The following is an 18,073-nucleotide window of genomic DNA, read 5'->3' on the forward strand; positions in this document are numbered from 1 at the left end:
GGGCAGGTTGATGGGGACTCCTGGTGGCAGCGCCTGCTCCAGCTCACACACCTCTGCCAGCACACAACCTGCACCAGTTCCATCTCCAGTCGGCCATGAGGGGTGTTTTTCCCCAGTATTTCCTGTTGGGAACACTTGTCGGTTAAGTGGATAATAGGAGGTCACCCAGTAGCAAGGACTGCGCCGTTTTGGTGGTGGTGGCAGCGTGGTGGGGGGGTTTGGATTGGTGGCTGACCAAACATGCTTTGAGTAGCTTTTGATGAATTGAGAAAAAAAATCCAAAATAGCTTTTTTTTAAAAAATGGAACAGCAAAGCCTGCCTGGCTGGAGGTTCAGGGCAAAACCAGGGGGAAGGAAAGGAGAGATAAACCATCCCTGCCTTCTTGGGATAGGGCAGGCACAGAGGCTGCACTTGGAGCTGGTGGGAAATGGAAAAGCACATCCTGGGATAGAGGAGGGACCTCGGCAAAGGCCTGAGAAGAGCGAGGGTCTGACCCTGCTCCCTGTGTGCTGCCCACCCACACCTCCCCTTCTCAGGACCCTCCTCGCCTCCAGTTTATCACCATGCAAGTGTGGCTGTGGGCTCCCCCATCAGGGCCTCTGGACCTGCTCCCCCAAAGCACCTGGGGTTGGGGTTCAGGGTCTCTCTGCTGCTGCCCTGAGCTGCGTTGCTGCAGCACAAGGCTCTGAACAGGCTCTGGTTCCCTGACACGCAGAGCTGCCCCAGCCACCCCTCTGTGCCAGCGTTCACGTTTGCTTTGATATTTTATTCCTGTAAAGCTCCTTTAATCTGTTTTATTTCTGTCACCTGCATAATCCTGTCTGTGAGCAGTGTCTGCAGCTCGTTTGGCTCCAGGCAGAGCAACTTGGCAAGACTTGTCCAGGTGATACACAGGTGATTTTTTACCTTTTTAAAAAAAAAAACCCTTGTTTGTTCCTCCATAAGTTTTTTCTTCTCTGAAAGTTCAGCTACTGCACAAACATGAGGCTTTTGTCTTTCTGGGAAGCCAAGCTCAGTCCTGTGTGTAGGTGAGGGGTTTGGAAGGGATTTGGGTGGATGAAGCTCTTGGAGGCCTGGGCTCTGGGTTCACTTTGCCTGGTGAATCATTTCTGAACAACCTCACAAGGTGCCTGGTTCTTATTTTAACATCTAAATCCCTTTCAAAATTTACCCTTTGGGCCTGCTTTGTGCTATGTACCCGTTACTCTGTACCAGCTTTGTAGGTTAGAAGGTTTTGAGGGTGATAAAATCTAATAATTACATTAATGCAAAAAAGAAAACCCTCCAACAAACCCCCAAACCAACAAGAAATCTTAAGATCAGTTCTTTTTTTAAACCAGGCTTCTTAATAACTTTTACTGAGTGCGTTTTTGTGGTGAGATAAAAGCATATTTTTGACAACAACCCAACACAGACGAGAAGCTTTGCGTGCAGAGCAAACCACCAGCAGCACCATGGTAATGTCAGAGGTCACAACGCCTGAGTCACACTCGAAAACCCCTGGTTTTTCATGAAGAGAAAAACAAACCAAAGAAAACAACTCCCTCGCACGATGCAAGGCTTGGATTTGCCTCTTTGCTTCAGGCCCCTGGGGGTGTGAGGAACTGCCAGCTCTCTGCACCCCAGATCTCCAGCCTGCACCCACCGCCTGCCAAACAGGGCACCCAGGAAGCAGAGCAGCTCCAGCGAGACCAGCAGCAAAGCATGAGGGCTCTTCCTCGTGGGAGAAAGGGTTCCTGGCCCTGCTGGGGACCTGCAGGTGGGCACAGGGTCCATCAAGAACATCCCACTGAGGACCTGTAGGAGGGCATGGCGCCCATCGGGAGCTCCAGATTGCTCTGAGGAAGGGCTGCTGCAGGAGCCAGGTTTCTCCTGAGGCCAGTCCCTCTCCTGTGCTGGGTCCCTGATGCTCCTGTCCCTTGTGGGCATCTCTGCCAGGCACCATGGAGCTGGTCAGTGCTCCAACGCTGCCCACAGGCATTTGTTCAGGTTCTCATGTGCTTGGACAAGTTATTTCATCTGTGAAGACGACACCTACTCCCTCAGGTACACACCCTGAACTGCACACACCCGTCTTTGCCAATAATTAGTTATTTACATTCACCTTGAGAATCTGGAGCAGATGAAAAGCACCCCCAGCCTACAGAACCCAGGGCTGCTGCAGATAAAAGCTGTTGCACAACAAGGGTTTGCAGCACCTCAGGTGTGGAGCCTCACCTGGGCCCTGTGGGGTGGGGGCAGGGAGGGGGTGCTCCAGTCCAGCCAGCAGCTGGTACCGTGTAAGAAATCAAATCCTGTGTGTTTATTTTCCTCTGGCTTGAGGTAGAGAACAGCTGATGAAAGCTCTGAACCAAACAACGGCATTACCTTAGAAGACAAGAACAGACCACTGTGAGTTTAAAAAAAACCAAACATGTTGGATTTTATTATTTTTAGACCATTTTAAAAAAAAAGGATTTAAAAAACACCACCTGATAGACCCACTGCTCTGCAAAAACACATTGGTTCATTGAAACATCATGTGTTCTCTCAGTTGTAAATCCAAGAAGTGGCCCGTGGCTGTTGCTGCAATTCAGTTTAATTTTTTTTAGGGCTTTTGCTTATATAGGGCAAACTGTGGCCTTTTCAGTACATTTATAGAGTCCCCAGAGGTTCTGAACGCTCATGACAAGCAAAACTACTATTTTTTACCATTTGTGCCATATCAGTGACTGTCTGCTCAGAGAACATGTGCGTGTTTAAACGCTTTCCTGCTCTCTTCTGTGCCAGGTCTCTGGCTGAGGCCACACCAGGGTCTCTTGGTAGCAAATAAAGGAGTTAATTGGTAAAGAAAAGCAAAGGCTTGTTCAACAGAATCCTGCACCACAGAAAAAAATCCCTCAAGATGTGTCATTTCCTGCAAGACTACACTGAGCTCTTTGGAACTGGATCTCCTGACATGCCACACACAGAGCATGAGCAAGTTTCCATCACTGCAGAGCAGCTACTCTAGAAAAACAAGTTATACTAAAAACCCCTAAACCCCAGACTTTCAGCCTCACTCTGGAGCTGCTCCAGAGGACTGAGAGCTTTCTTTAAAAGGACAGACTGGAGCATCTAGAGCAGAACTTGCTCTTCTGGCATGGAGTGCAGCAGTGGTGGGACACAGGGGACTTTTGGGGTTGTTAGGTAAGGAGAGGCTCCAGGTGACACCCTGGGCAGGCATCAGGTCTTCTTCGCTCCATGCTGAGATCAGCTCTGAATGCCTCAGCCACATTCCAACCTCTCCAGAAATCCAGTGCCACTGCCAGGAGCAGGTCCCTCATGCAGTCAGGCCAAGACTGCAGCACAGGCGAGATGCCTGCACCTCACTGCTGCCACAAAGGGGCCGGAAGAGCCTTTGGGGAAAACTGCCACTGTGTCCATGGCACCAGAAGAAAGGGAGAAGGCCTGATTTCTCATACAGAAACCAAAAGCAGTGGTGTCTTTCTAGGGAAGAATTCCAAGTGATATAAGCACTTCTCCACACTGTTAACAGCCGAGTTTAGATACGTGAGGTTCCTTTTCTGCCTGCTGCAGGACACCCTGTGCCTCTACAGGCCCCTTCACATTGCTACGCTGATAACCTGACATGTCATTAAGCCCCAGTATCCTTTGGAGACGAGTGACAGAGGCAGGGAAGGTACAACAGCCGCAGAGCACGTTCTGAAATCAAACAGTACTTCATTACAGAGACACAGGAACTGAGTCAGTGATTATTCTTTCTTGTCACCCTCCTCAGCAATGGGGTCTGCGGGCGGCTCCTCCACGGTCGCGCTGTTGCTCTCTGAGCCGGTGTTGCTGTCGCTGGTTCCCTCCTCGGCCGTGCTGTCCACCCCTTCCTGCCCACTCTCCTTGTCCTCTGGGGTGGAGGTTCCTTCTTCACCGTTCTGCTGGTTCTCCGTGCTCTCTTCCGGGTGAGGCTCTTCTGGAATAACATATTTCTCAGTGTCATTTACATGGCAATATTTATTTAGATTGTGCAATTAGGATTTAGGAAACAACAGAAGCTGTAATAAATCTGAGTATTCCATAGCAGCTACTTCTGTCACTTAGAACGTGCAGGGACAGGCACAGCTCAGGGATCTCTCAATGCTGAGGATGCATGTGGTCTTGCCACAGCATCCTGATGTCAGCCACAGCTGCCTGCCCTCAGGATTCCAGCCATAAGAAAGCCATGCGCCTTGTTAAAGCAGAAGCACTGGAACTCAAACTCCTTGATCCCTCTTTCCTAACGCTCCTGTTGTTGCAGCAGTGACACAGAGACTCCTGAATCCAGCAACATTTCTTACTGCTGCTGTTCCAAGCACAAAGCAGCTGGAAAATCTGCCTGACAGCAGCATAGGAAACAGTGCTGTTGCATCATCCTGGCTGGACACAGACACTGGGACAAGGAAACACAGTTAACTGAAGTCTAACTTTGGGTTTAGAATTTTTTTCCCCTGGGTACATCACACACAAAGCATGACATGGGCCTCTGTTGGATCCTATCCTCTCCTCTTTTAAAAATGAGTAATTTAATGAGAAGAAAGCAAATGCCTGTGTTCACCAAGATGCAGTGAACTGTTCTCCTCAGAGACGCTTTAATACTGATCCTTGGAGATTCTGCAGCAGATGTTCAGATGCAGTTACCTGTCTCCATTGGAGTGCTCTCCTCTTCCTTCTTCTCCTCCCCCTTGCTGGCTGCCTGCTCCTCCTCAGCTGCCAGGCTGTTCTGACTGCGCTCAGCTTGCTCAGCTGCTTCCTTTTCCCTTTCCTCCTGTCTCTTGCGAGCCTGCTCCTCAGCTTGAGCAATTTCAGCTGCAATTTTTTCCATATCCACTTCCACTTTCAAACTGCACAACTAGCAATTAAAAACAAAACAAAACAAAGGAAAGCTCTTTAGCTCTTTTACTACTTCAGTTACCCTGAGAAATAAACCATCGGTAAACCCCAATGAGTTCATTATTTCTACACGCAGCACAGTCCTTTTGATTTTACAAAGTTTATATTAAAAGTAACTAGGGAGGGAGATACAGGCATACTACAAAAAAAAAAAAGGGGAGAGGGAATAAATAAACAACACAGAACTTGTTATTTGAATGCAGCCAAGGAGAGCAGTGTGACCTCCACAGTGGCTTCAGACCACCTTCCTCCAGCTGCTCTGAGTGAACTCACCCAGCCCAGCCTGGAGGCACTCCAATGTCCCCACTAAAGGTCACTGAAGGAGCAGGAAATCATCCTGCACTTTGTACCACCCACACCAGGGCACTGCCCCAGCAGCTGGGCAATTGCTCAGAACTGAACAGAGAACTGAAGCACTTGTGGAACCAGCAGCTTCCTCAAAGTGAGAAAAATGAGTTGTACCCTTTTAAGCTCGTTGTTGAAAGATTCTGTGCTTTCCAAAAACTTCCTCTTCTTTTCCTGGTGACGCTCCTCAATTTGCAGCAGCTCAGCTTCGAGTTTACGCTGGAAGTGAAACCAACAGCAAGAACCTCACTGTGCAGCCACCTGAGAGCTGGGCAAAGATACAGCTACGCATACAAATTTTCATATGGGTTTATTTTTAAATATTGGCCTAACATGTAAACATCCTTCTGCCTGCCTCTGATACCCACTAGCTCAGAAGTTCATACTGAAAAGTAGGAACAGTAAATGGGTCTGTGCAGCAGTTCAAGCATATTGTAAATGAAACACTGTGTACCTGAGGTGAAGCTTCCAGCATGAAATCTGCACATTTTCTTTCCTACTCTGCACCCCCCGGGTCTGTACATACGTATCCCACAGGTCTGTATATACACAGCTTGCAGGTATAGACACACCCTCCACATCAATTAACAAAGACCACAATTTGCAGGAAAAAAGGACAACCACCCCCTCCACCCTCCAAAATCTTCTAATTAAAAAACCCCCAACAAATCTCTACCTAATTCTGGTCTCGCTTCACCCACACACACATTGACCATGCTGAAAGGGTTCTTTTGGTAACATGAGTGTTTGGAAAACACAGGCATATGCCCAAAGCTAGGTAAAATGTGCAGGTGTGACTTCACCATATGTTTTGTATGAATTTAACTTTCAGTGAAAAATGTTAGAATAGGGACAATTTACTGAAAAAAAAAAAAAAGAATCATTACAAACAAGATGAGTGGTCAGGTACCTGAAATCACAACCCTACCAGTACCTATTAATCAGCAGACTGACACTGCATACAGAGGGTTGTGTGTAATAATGAAGAACTATGGAACTAACACTTAGGATATCCCAAAGAACAGAACAGAGCTTAACATGATCCTCCGAAACAAAACTGCACTGAAGGTGAAGTCTCACCTTCTGCAGCTCCCAAGAAATCCCAGGGATCAGCTCTTGGAGCACACAGAACATTGACACCCAGCAAGAACAGTCATGTAGGTGATCAAATGATCTGAGACTTGGAGTCCAGCCCAACACCACCGTGTTTTAGCTGCATCCGCATCCTTTCTCTTTACCTGATGAACCATTAAAGACTGAACCTGGCGTTTCAGGACTTGCATTCTGGCTGTGGTGACCACGGAGCGGACGTCGGGCACCACGCTCTCGCTCAGGATCTCACTGATGAGCCGGTGGTTCCTCTGGAACCGAGCTGTGGCCGTGTGCTTCATGGAAAACCCATCATCATAATCTGGAACACGAGTTTAAGGGGTAACTGCTTTGATTCCACAAAGTGAGTGTCAAGTCTAACGACACCATACCCATGTTACCACTCACCAAAAACAAAATATCAGCCCTAACACCAGTAGCTGTCACGTCACAAAGTTCACAGTAACAAACACAGAGCATCAGGGAATCAGAAAAGGAGACAAAGTGTGGCCAGGGCAGAATTTACCTAGCACAGCTCCGATGGCTGATTTCACATGCATTTCCCACAGCTGAAACTGGGACTGACCTAGTTATTCACTCTGTTGCCTTCCATATTTCCACAGTAAGAGGGACTATTAATACACCAAATAGAAGACCCATTCCTGATTAATCATGTTTGCAGAACAAAACGTCAGCAGGACAGTGACTCCTCTATAAATAACCTTTGTAGCACAGATCAAAACCACTTATTCTTTTGAAACACCGAGGACTGAAAGCATGAAGCAGTAAGACATGTTTACTCATCACTGAAAATTCATAGGCATGTATTAAGAGTATTCGATTATTTATTAGTAAGTGCATTTCTCTAAAGAGAAACCAGTTAAGCAACAAGTACGAATTATGTCCCAGAACGATGCCATGTAGAAAAGTCCAGAAGTCTGATTTGTTTTACGTTAAGTATTCCTACTGGAGATGACTATCCCAACTATTCACAGAAACCTTAAGAAGCTGAACATCATGCCAGCAGACACTACCAAAGAAGAGAACTAGTAATGAAAGTTTCTTTATTTCGAAGTGTTATATTCAGTTTCTTATGGGGGTATCTGAATAAACAAAGCAAAAAAGAGGTAACGGCTGGTTCTGCCTGAGTCTACTTGGCTTAGGTAGCACAGAACAGAATCTCAAGTCCCCAGGTTCCAATTATTCCAACATGAAATGTATTTACATAAATGTTGCAATTACCTCACACGGGGGAAAGTGCCGTTTGCCATGAGCTTTATCTCAGGGGTGTGCTTTAACAAGGGGGAAGGAAAAAAAAGGGTGTAACTGAGTACATTTTTCACCCTCAGGTTTCAACAAGTATTTGGTGATGAATTTAAAAGCAGCCATGAGGTGTGTGAGGCTGACTTTTCCCACTGGGTGGGGTGCATTTCCTCGCAGTCAAATAAACTTTCAGAATTTTCTCATCAACTTGTCAGCAGCAAGGGCACCTCACTCCCTACACAATCTCAAATGACAGTTGCTGAACACAATCAAAGTTCAGGTGCTCTTAATGACACCAGAACTCTGCCTGTCAGATTTACGCACTTCTGGTAATAAAGCACAACATTCCATCCAAGTCGGATTAAATCAGGCATCTAAGCCTTTTCTAAAGCATGTGCTAAAGCCATTATGGAGCTGTAAGCAGACTGATTTGGTTTGAACTATTAAGCATTACTTCACACTTAATCAGGATGGATTGGAATAACTTTTGCCACAGGTGCCACCTTACTTTTGGGAACAAAGTCAGCTGTATGGAACAAAATGCGGTAACGAAAATTGGCATTAAAGCACCAAAGCAGAAATGAAGCCATGTGAAGTGCTGCCTAAGGTGCACACGAGTGGTTTTCTGTATCTCCATGGCCGATCCTGCCAGGAAGGTGTCCCACTGGGAGTGCACACACACTCCTTACCATCAGGATCCTCTGCAGGCTGGATGCTCATGTAGGGCTCCCCCTTCTCCATGCGCGACTGCCGCTGCCGGCTCTCCTCTTCCAGCGCTGCCTCGGCGCGGCTCTTGGCGTTGATGTAGGCCAGGTAGGCAGGGGAGTTGTGGTAGGCCTTCATGGACTCGTTGTACTCGATCTGAAAGGTGACCAACACGGTTTGATTGCACCACTGGGTGATTCCCACCTCGCCACAACTGTGCTGTGTAACTCACAGTGCGGTTACACAGATAAAGCTGCTCTGAATTGTCTGGCTGAGAGACAAATGACCAGATTCTCTCAGTCTTTCTTTTTTACAAATTAGAACTTCTTCTACAGTCGTTCGTGTTTTAAAAACACAGCTGGTCTTTTAGGTCCTTTTCAGTTTTACTACCTGGAAGTCTTATGATAGCTTTGTTTTCTGAGATTTCAAATTCAAACACCTCAGAACATTTAAGTTCTGGTAAGATGAAATTAGCAAACACAAAATATTCTCAGTAATTCTCTGGAGTTCTAACTAAATCTGTGGTTCTGATTTCTTCTCTTTCCTTATGCCAGTATGTCATGAACCACTTTTCAAAATCACTCAAGACTTGTCCATTCTTTGACCCATCCCCGCACTGGGATGGCACAGAAAGCTGCAGCCAGGCTCCTGTCTCCTTCTGGCAGCAGGACAGCAGCACTATTTTTCACATTCTTTGAAATTACCTCTTCCCTTTGATTTGCTTTCTTTAATCTCACTTTTAAGATTTTGTACAGTGATTTCAGGTATTTCCAATGAAAAATAGTTACAATCTATGATACTGTTAAAGGTACCTAAAACTCTTGTTTATGATCAGGACCAGAATCCTTCTGCCTTGGCACTGCACAAATAGAAACCAGCTGGCCCCTGCCCCAAGGAGCTTACAATCTAAACATCATTACCAAGGTAAAACCAGTAATTCCTGGATTTTTTTTTTTTCTCAGCTAAGAGCACCCAGCTTTGCAGTACTTCTCTATTGCCTTGGAATAAAACCAGCTGAGATTTGACCAGGTATCCACAGCCTCAGGTGCCTGCCAGGTGTAAGCACAACACATCAGCTGGACAATTCTCCCTTGGTACCTGAGAATCACAAGAACAGTCTCGTACAGGTGCTCAACACTTACCAAACTAGACACGAGGTAGCTGTCATCTCTTGTCATTAAGATCAATAAAACCGAAACAAAAGCACAAAAAACCCCTACAAGTTGTAGCATTTTCTATTAAGAAACAAAACACTAATGCCACAGCGTGGAGTTCCACCAGGAAAACCAAACCCCACGTGACTGGAAGTCTCTTAGGAACACGTTCATGACAACAGCAGTAGTTGCAGAGCACCAGTTTTGAAAGAGGATTTTGGTGTTGAGACAATCTTTTCAATACTGATGTTGTACAATCAAATCCATTCATTAAACAGTTAAAATCGACACTCAATTATAAATACTTCATTTTGAATTAGGTCTAAAAACTGACCAGTCACAGTTGATGCACAGTTATTTAAAAAAATCTAAGAGACGTGTCAGGACAAACTTCCATTTAAGTTACATACAGGGCTCTCGTGAATGCCTCAAACACCCCTGCATGGGGAAGATGAATTTTTCTTCTCAGACCAGTTCCTAGAAGAATCAGCTGTAATAAACATCCCAGATTTCTTCCATTTACCTTTTCAGCTTCATATTCATTCAAATACTCTTGCTTCTCTTCATCAGTGAGATCTCGCCACATTCCTCCAATAATCTTGCCAATTTCCCATAACTTCAAATCAGGATTGGACGCCTTCACTTGGTCCCAGACCTTAACAGAAACAGCTGGAGCTTTACTAATGATATCTAAATACTTCCAAATTAAACATTTTATATTGTCATCTCAGTGTTCTTTCTGGAATCACCATGAAAAACAGGATAAAGTTAGGAATGAGTCTGGCTAAACTATCTGGACTATTTTCTGGGGCAGGAAGTCAGTAGGAAGCCAGCTACTGAACCAGGCAATTGCTGAGTGGCTTTGGTCTCATGGGAATATTGCCTTTAACCCTCTCAATTCTCTTCTTAAATGCACATCGCTGCATCTCGGGGAGAAAATGCTACTGAGTAAACACATCCAGCAGTAGATTATGACAAAGAGACTGAGCTTTTCAGATCAGAATGTAACATTTCACAATATTTCAGTCTTGCTGATCAATCTGAGTTCCAACAAGTTCTGACTCCACCAAAAAGGTTTCTAACTTTATAGGGAAAAAAAAAAGGAGAGCTGCCAGTGTAATTTCTTGCTGTGCCACTTGACTTTTTTTTTTTGTGTGTGTGTTGATGTTTTTTGGCCTAAGACAGACATGCTGGTAAAGATACTTTACCAGAAGTGGAAGAAATTCCTTCTGGCTCACCTGCTTCAGCCAGGCTGCCATGCCCTCCCCATGCCCCATCAGATTCCAGACTCCACAAGAGTCTCTCTCCTACTTTCTGTCAAACAGTTCACAGAATAGCGAAGCGAACGTTGCCACAGGCTAGGGTGGTGAAGGAGAACATGCAAAGTCCACTCATTGCTACTCTTCAGTCCAGCTACAGCACTGCACCAAGCCCAGAAAACGCAAGGAATACTTCCTTTATATAAAAAAGTTCTGTCAGTAAGTCACAGGAACTTCTGAATGTGGCGGGGTGGATCCTTGTCAGCAGACAGTGGTAGGAATTAGCATTTTAGCAATTTTCCCCCCAGAAATTGGCAACTGTGTGACCAGACTACTTCTGCCTTTGTTCTGCAGGGCAGACTCTGTACTTTACATCCCCTTAAGAGAGCGCAGGCTGTTAGGAGTCAACGTTTAGAAGCTGAAACTAAGATCATAGCAATTAATTGTTAGCACAAACGAACACTGACTTTATTACTGATGGACACTGTAATACCCACCTTCCGGCTGTACCTCATGTAGGGCATCAGGGGCTTGTCTGGGGGTTTGGGGGGCTTTGGAATGGTAATACCAGAGGAAGCCTATAAAAGAACCGGATAAATCCATTTGTTAATGGGGTCGCTGGACACGCACTAGTTTTGGAAAACACTCATTCTTGTGCATTCACACACCCCCACCAAGAGAAGCAAGCAACATCAAAAAAATTACCCAGTCTGTAAGTGAACAAGCACTAACTAGAGCTGGTCCTCACAGGAATAATTCCCAATGTAAGTTTGTCCTTTTCTCTGTAAGTTTACAGAGCAGTAACTAGATAAATCCTTAAAAGGGCTCCATGTTCTTAAAACTGAACTACACAGCTTAGGAACTGACATGGAAACACCAATCCCAGCAGGTTGTTTTTTCTCACTTCTGATGACTAATTTATTTCATCTGTTTTGACAAATTTAATGTGGCTACTGTACAGGTGAAAAAAGATATGAAGAAAGTTTTAAACCATTAAGTTAGAGACATTATCAAATAATGTTCACAATTACTTGTCTGCAAAATTTGTCAGTGGTAATTTGGAGCCAATTAACAGACTCTTTATGGAAAGAAAACAACCCTATGCAGCTAAAAAGTAAATATGTGCTCTACTTGTAGCCAAGCTGTAATGAATTGTCCCAAGCAAGCCTGGAACATGCTCCTGTGCTCTGTCTTCCTTTGGCTTTATGCTGCCAGACACAGTGCTGGCACCACACAAAAGGCCACTGAGCTCTAATGCTGCTGCTGGAAAGCTGCTGCCTCCCCTCATGTCCCCTCAACCCACAAAACACCTGACCAGGGTTTGCTCCTAAAACAGTGCAATTACATCACAGCTCCTGTCAACTGCAGGGTCTGAAACCGTCCACTCTTCCAGCACTTCCACATGCCAGGAGTTCTATTAAGTTTGAGTATTTGCATGAAAATATAAAGCAAGTTCAAGATCTTTCAGGGCTGTGGCCTGTAGATCAATAGTTGGGTGTAGCCCAGAAGGCTCACATTAAATACTCGGTTTTCCTCCTGATAGTTTTTTCTGCTGAATTTATGGAGCTCTATGAACAATGCATACAGAACTGTGTATAAATAATGTGCATGAGGTATATGCATTACCAAAATGTATACATAGATACACATACAGATGGGTTGGAAAAACATTAACGGAAACTGTTTAATGCTTTTAAATTAAGAGGGATTTAAAGACACCATCCATATACTGGGATATGCATGGCAGAGCAGGCTGTGTATGCTTGTGACATACAGAAACAATGAAATTCTCAGACAAAACCTGACTTAGTCTTGTATAAGGAAAGTATCCATTCGGACAGTCAATTCCAGCTTGTAGGGGAAGGTCCTTTCTGTAAATGCTTTAAGGTATTGGATGAACTTCATATATGAAGTTTGAAAGGTTTAAATAAGAGGCATAAAAAGAGTTCACTTCTTTAAAAGCACCATGTATTTCGTCCTTGAGAAACCTTTGTATCACCTTCCAAACTGATCAGAATTTTTGAGGTACAAAGTTTTACATGGAAAAACCTTAAAGTTGTGAGATATTTAAGAAAATACCAGGGATTTACTCTATTTCTGTTGTGTTATGAAAGTGTTACATTTCCACTGCCTATTTTTGTTTCCTAACTGCATACAATGCTCAGGACTTGATTCATATTTGAAAGAAACTGTCACCTACCTCATCACTTGTCTCTATCTCACTTTGTTTACACCATGAAAAATGAATGTAACATCCATTTCCCACACAATGACATATATACGAGCTAAAAGGATTCTATTTTTTTATCATCATCACGTTTTTGTTGAAAAAATAATGACTGAACTTGGGACTGTGCAGTTATTACCAGACTACGACCAGAAAGAAAAATAAAGGCCAGTACCTCTCACATGGCTCAACAGGATGATGAAACGACTATCAACGATCTCCAGTTTGCAAAATGTTCTTCCTTATTTTTGTGCCAATCAGCAAAAAGAGCAGTTCCCTCCCTCCAAAAATTCATACCCAGCTACAGAACTTTTTCCTATGCATGCAGTGGTCACTGAAGACCACAAAGTGTCTTTTTGGACGTCTGCATCATATACCATTACCAGTTTTCCCTGCTGAGTAAAAGCCCATTTTCCTGCAAAAGGTTTCAGAGTGAAGGGGAAGGGGGGGAGGGTGAGGAGTAAGAATCAGAAGTTGGTTTTGGTTTTTTTTTTATAAAGAAGTGGCAGCAGCCAAGACTCCGAAGAACCTAACCCTAAAGCCATTTCTGGTCAGTTCCTGGTGTTTGCCGGAGGATGTAATAGTTGATTCTCCTACCGTGACCCGGCTGTTGGTGCCCGGGTTCCCTCCCAGCCTGTAGTTGTTGTAGGCCAGATGGCTGTATGGATTGTATCCCACAAACCCTGGGGTGCTGGGCATTTGCTGATGGAAACAAATGAGACAAAAACACGAATGAGAAATGAGCTCAAACGAGGAAAACACAGAAATGAAAATGAACTGCAATATGGCATGCAAAAGCAACCAGAATTCAAACAAGCAATGAGGTGTAGCAGTTGGTGTCTTCCCAACACACACAACTTACTCCAGTATAAACCTAGTAAGGAAACAGGACTTTTAAGTAAATGTGTCACTACAAATTTCTGCCTGAAACTGGTGATTTTATTTCTATTAAATGTGTAACTCATTTAAACAAGTATTCTGTAAATTCAGCTCATGGCTAATAAAGTTTTCCAACATAAGCCACCAAGGAATTCAGAAGACTCTTGTCCCCAAAGAGTGAAAGTTACAGGGCAGCACAGCACCCGGTGGTGGGGCAGAAATCCCCAGTACCCATATTCATTACACCAATGAAAATCCCTGCCTGCTTTTCTTCCCAGCATTCTGCCTTCCCAACAAATGGGGCCAGGGGAGGAAATCTCTCAAAGCACCATTTGTGCTCCACCGCCAGTGGCTGAAGACAATTTCCAGAGACATCCCTCTGTTATAAGGCAGGCTGTAGACTGACAGAGCTGAGGGACTCTACATCTGTAGTAAAACCTGTAAGTTAAAAACTTTAAAGTAGTTTGAACAGATCACCAAATCCAAGACAATTCAGAAGTTAATCAATACATCTTCATTCATGAAAGTGGATTGATTTGTTCTCACCTCAGTCACACAGAAAAAAATCTCGTTTCTTTACATTCCCTTTTCACTTATCTATGGACACTCAAGTTTCACCAGGTTCCCTGTACTCCCCTCCTCAAATACATTTCTTTTTCCCGTTATCCCCCCTCTACCAATTGGATTTTGTTGGAAAAATAGATCAACTATTTAATGATAATTGTGATTAAGTCCTGACTGGTGGTTCTATGATTCCATTAGGATTCACAAGAGCCTGGAGTGTTTCTGGACATTTTAGGTGTCATTCCCCCGGTGTCCCACTCTCCAGCAGCCCTAATAAACACTTCAAGAGTCCTTCACAGAAGTTTGCTGACTGGACCTGTTCCAGATTACAGTTATAAAAATTTGACAAATAGGTTCAGGACTCTAAGAACCAAAGTATGACACATACGAACACTGAACAGAAGTGTTCTAGGAGCTGACTACAGTAACTATGAAGGTTTCAGGTCAATGCAGACACACTGCAGGAGTTTATTTCTAAATATACAAGTGCAGAGGAAAATTATCCTTTAACAGTCAGTCTTCAATACAGATTTTATTGCCAAGCTTTTTAACTCAGTGACAGCAGCTGATGTGCTCATCTGTATGCCTGGGCTCATGACATACACATTCACTACTTCATAAGACACCGTTTTACTACAGTTTTTCGTATTACCATAACAACAGGTTTTGAATATGTTGAACTACACCTCTTCAATAAAACCAGGTGACAATTGTAATCTCCGTCTGCTTAATTCTTTATTTCTGCAAGACAGGATTTAAATGTTACCAGGGAACTACCTTGCATCACATGGAGAACTTTTATTTCATCTACATTACTGCAGTTATGAGAATTACTGGGATTTTGTTGACTGCAGCACCTGGAACTGGCTGTGGAAGAACAAGCAAGGTTATTTGGCTACTTTGTGACTTGCATTAACAGAGCACAGACCATCATCTGAAGAACTGTATAAAATGTAATACAAAATAATAAAAAAAAAGATGCTTGTAAGACAGGCAATGCACATCACTGGTTGCAGTTCTGACATGTGCTTCATGTATCCTTCTGAAGGACTGCACCACCACATCAACGTAAACCATTAAAAAACTGCATCCATGCTACATCCCAAAGGAATCACACGTGTATGCACAACTCTTGATGCAGGAATCCAGTGGTCAGAGTGGATCCATCATGTTCCTTCTAACACTGCCATAGATCTATTTCGCTGTGTGCAAAATGAAAACTCTGAGCAAACTATACAAATCAAGTTTTATTTATGTAAACTTACAAAAACGTAACTTGTATTTATGCATTATATAATTTTCAAGCCTTTTCCTGTAAAGTATGGCACAATAAATTTGAAGGATCACATTCCTTCTAACTCCCATCCTGCAGAAATCAGAGACATACTACTGGGTAATAGTTTTCCAATTTACTTTGGTAAAAAAATTCATTATAGCATCTTTGCTCATTCTTCTGTACAAAGGATTTGTCCTGAAATCCAAACTATTCAGAAATGTGACCAAAGAGGTGCATTTGCTTTGAAACAGTTCTCTGCCCACAGCACACTGTTACTGCAGCACCTTTGTACATCCAGGAATGTCACTGGACAGGATTCAAAGCTCCTGTTCATGTTTTCCTCAGTGTCATGCCACACCACTTTACTAGAAAGTGAAATATTTCCTAGGCCCTAGACTCCAAAATACCAGTGATTTCAAGGAATGCAAGACTGGCATCAGGAGAGTTTCATTGTTGTGAGCCAATGTAACAGGATGTTTCATAATCCTACGTTCCACTGAAAAGCAGCTCAGTACAACAGGAATGTGGAAAAACGCAATGTCTGCCCGTGATTTGGGCACAGGCTGAGTAGGATGTTTTACCATCAAATATATCAGTTGCTTCTTAACTATTCCAGTACTGCTGCAACCCACTGTAAGTCATTTGAGACGAGCGACTGCTCACAGAAAATTCAGTGTTTGCAAGATCCCAGCCTTGAAGGCAAAACAAATTTATTCAGCTTTTCTTTCCCAAACTTCTCAAAAAAGAATGATATTAATTTAAACAATTCATATCACATTAATTAGTATCGTGTTTCCCATACAGGAAGGTGATGCAACTCCATAATTACTTTTCTGGGAGGTTACTAAAGGCTCTGTGTTAATGAGAAAAATCGCTATACTTACGGTTGCAGGAGCTGGGGTAGGAGGTGGGGCATAGGATGGCCTTTCTGTTAAGATAGAAATGTAAGCACATTTTTTTTTTCTTGAAAATCTGAACGAATTCTTAAGGCATCTGCTGTGAACAACATTTTTAAAGGAATTTATAAAAACAAACAAATTCTACTGTGAAAGACTTTATATTTTGCCACTGAAGAGCAAAAAGCAACACAAGCGAAAGAAAAATTGAAGCCCCCCCATTGCTCTAGTCCCAGACTTTTATTCAAGCAGAAAACTGGAGAATATGAAATTCATTAATATGCACACCAATTACATGGAGGGAAAGCATAAATGCAGTCAAACAGGATTTAGAAGCTGTGATATCTGGATTTCCTATGAGAACAATATGCTAGGAATCAGCCACAGCAGGATGTAAGGCCAAGAGTTGTCACTGCACTTCCTACAATTTCTTTTAATGCCAGGAATAATGGCATTATCTCACAAACAGGTTCTGCAGAAACAGATCTTTAAAACATCAAGTTAAACAAAAAAAAACCTTTAAAAAAAAAAACTTACTTGACATTTTGATAGTCAAATTTTCAGCCACCTGACATTATATTTTTACTTCTGCAAGACAAAAGAAGATCACGCTAGTAAATGTTGTGCCTTTGCCCCCCTCCCCCCCCCCAAACGTTGAAGCTTCAATTGTTATCGATACCAGTGATCATCAAAGTTTGTCAGTTTTGGAATACAGACAAAAGAATTTTCAGAAACCAAGGCGTTATCTCTTTGCAAAACGAATGGACTTTCCAAGGAACCTGGCCTTAAATAGCTGTGCAAGAGCACACAGGTTTAGGTCACTTTCATACTGAAGGATCTAAGTAAATATATTTTGCCCCTTACGGAATAAAAAGAACATAGCCCATTATTTTACACTCACTGTTTCAGAAATCTGGTATGCATACATAAATGACCAAATGATGTGTCTCTCCTTTACAGGGTACATACAACAATCACCGAGCCCGGCAGCTGCGGTCTCACAGGCAATGCTTAACCTTTTAGCACCGAAACCAGGAATGCGTCAAACAACGCTGTAACGAAGTGTTTTTTCGGCCTTTCTCTTCAAATAACGCCACGGCGGCTGCAACCGCCTTTAGAATCCCTACTAACGACGTGCTCCGGGGCTCGCACACGGGGCTGGCTCGGGGAGATCGAGTGGAGCCTGAGCGGGCCCAAGGCGGCCACCGGCGGGGAGAGGGGGGGTCCCTCGGCCCCAGCGCTCCCTCCCCGGGCCCGAGGGCCCTCCCGAGCCCCGCAGCGATTGCGGTGCAGGACCGGGGCCGTCCCGAGCCCCCCGGCCAGACCCGCCGAGCCCCTCACACTCACCCGCTCGGCGCGGCCGCGCTCCCTTTGTTCCCACGGGCCGGGGCGGCGGCGCGGGCGCCTGCGCACTCCGCTCCGCACTTTCGACACATCGCCCCCGGCCCACCGGGGACTTCCTACTCACCATCGGGGGGGCCTGTTCGGCTGCCCGCGCCCCACTGAAGGGCCA

General features: G+C 44.2%; 1 protein-coding gene across 3 annotated transcripts; it reads right to left on the reverse strand.

The window, feature by feature from the left end:
* Positions 1-2,393: 2,393 nt before the first annotated feature.
* On the reverse strand, positions 2,394-17,987 carry SMARCE1 (SWI/SNF related, matrix associated, actin dependent regulator of chromatin, subfamily e, member 1). Of its 3 annotated transcripts, XM_032091755.1 has the most exons (11): positions 17,908-17,980; positions 17,098-17,148; positions 16,549-16,592; positions 13,543-13,647; positions 11,216-11,296; positions 9,983-10,114; positions 8,290-8,461; positions 6,487-6,659; positions 5,366-5,467; positions 4,652-4,862; positions 2,394-3,947 (listed from the first exon to the last, which is right to left on the reverse strand). In XM_032091755.1, the coding sequence occupies exons 2-11, from the start codon at positions 17,102-17,104 to the stop codon at positions 3,736-3,738; spliced, it is 1,239 nt and encodes a 412-aa protein (XP_031947646.1). In that variant the 5' UTR covers positions 17,105-17,148; positions 17,908-17,980; the 3' UTR covers positions 2,394-3,735. The 3 variants fall into 3 exon arrangements, with proteins under 3 accessions (XP_031947646.1, XP_031947649.1, XP_031947648.1); XM_032091758.1 differs by lacking the exon at positions 9,983-10,114 and having other exon boundaries at positions 17,908-17,987; XM_032091757.1 differs by lacking the exon at positions 13,543-13,647 and having other exon boundaries at positions 17,908-17,981.
* Positions 17,988-18,073: the final 86 nt, after the last annotated feature.

Source organism: Corvus moneduloides, chromosome 26 (assembly GCF_009650955.1).
Source record: "Corvus moneduloides isolate bCorMon1 chromosome 26, bCorMon1.pri, whole genome shotgun sequence".
NCBI lineage: Eukaryota > Metazoa > Chordata > Aves > Passeriformes > Corvidae > Corvus > Corvus moneduloides.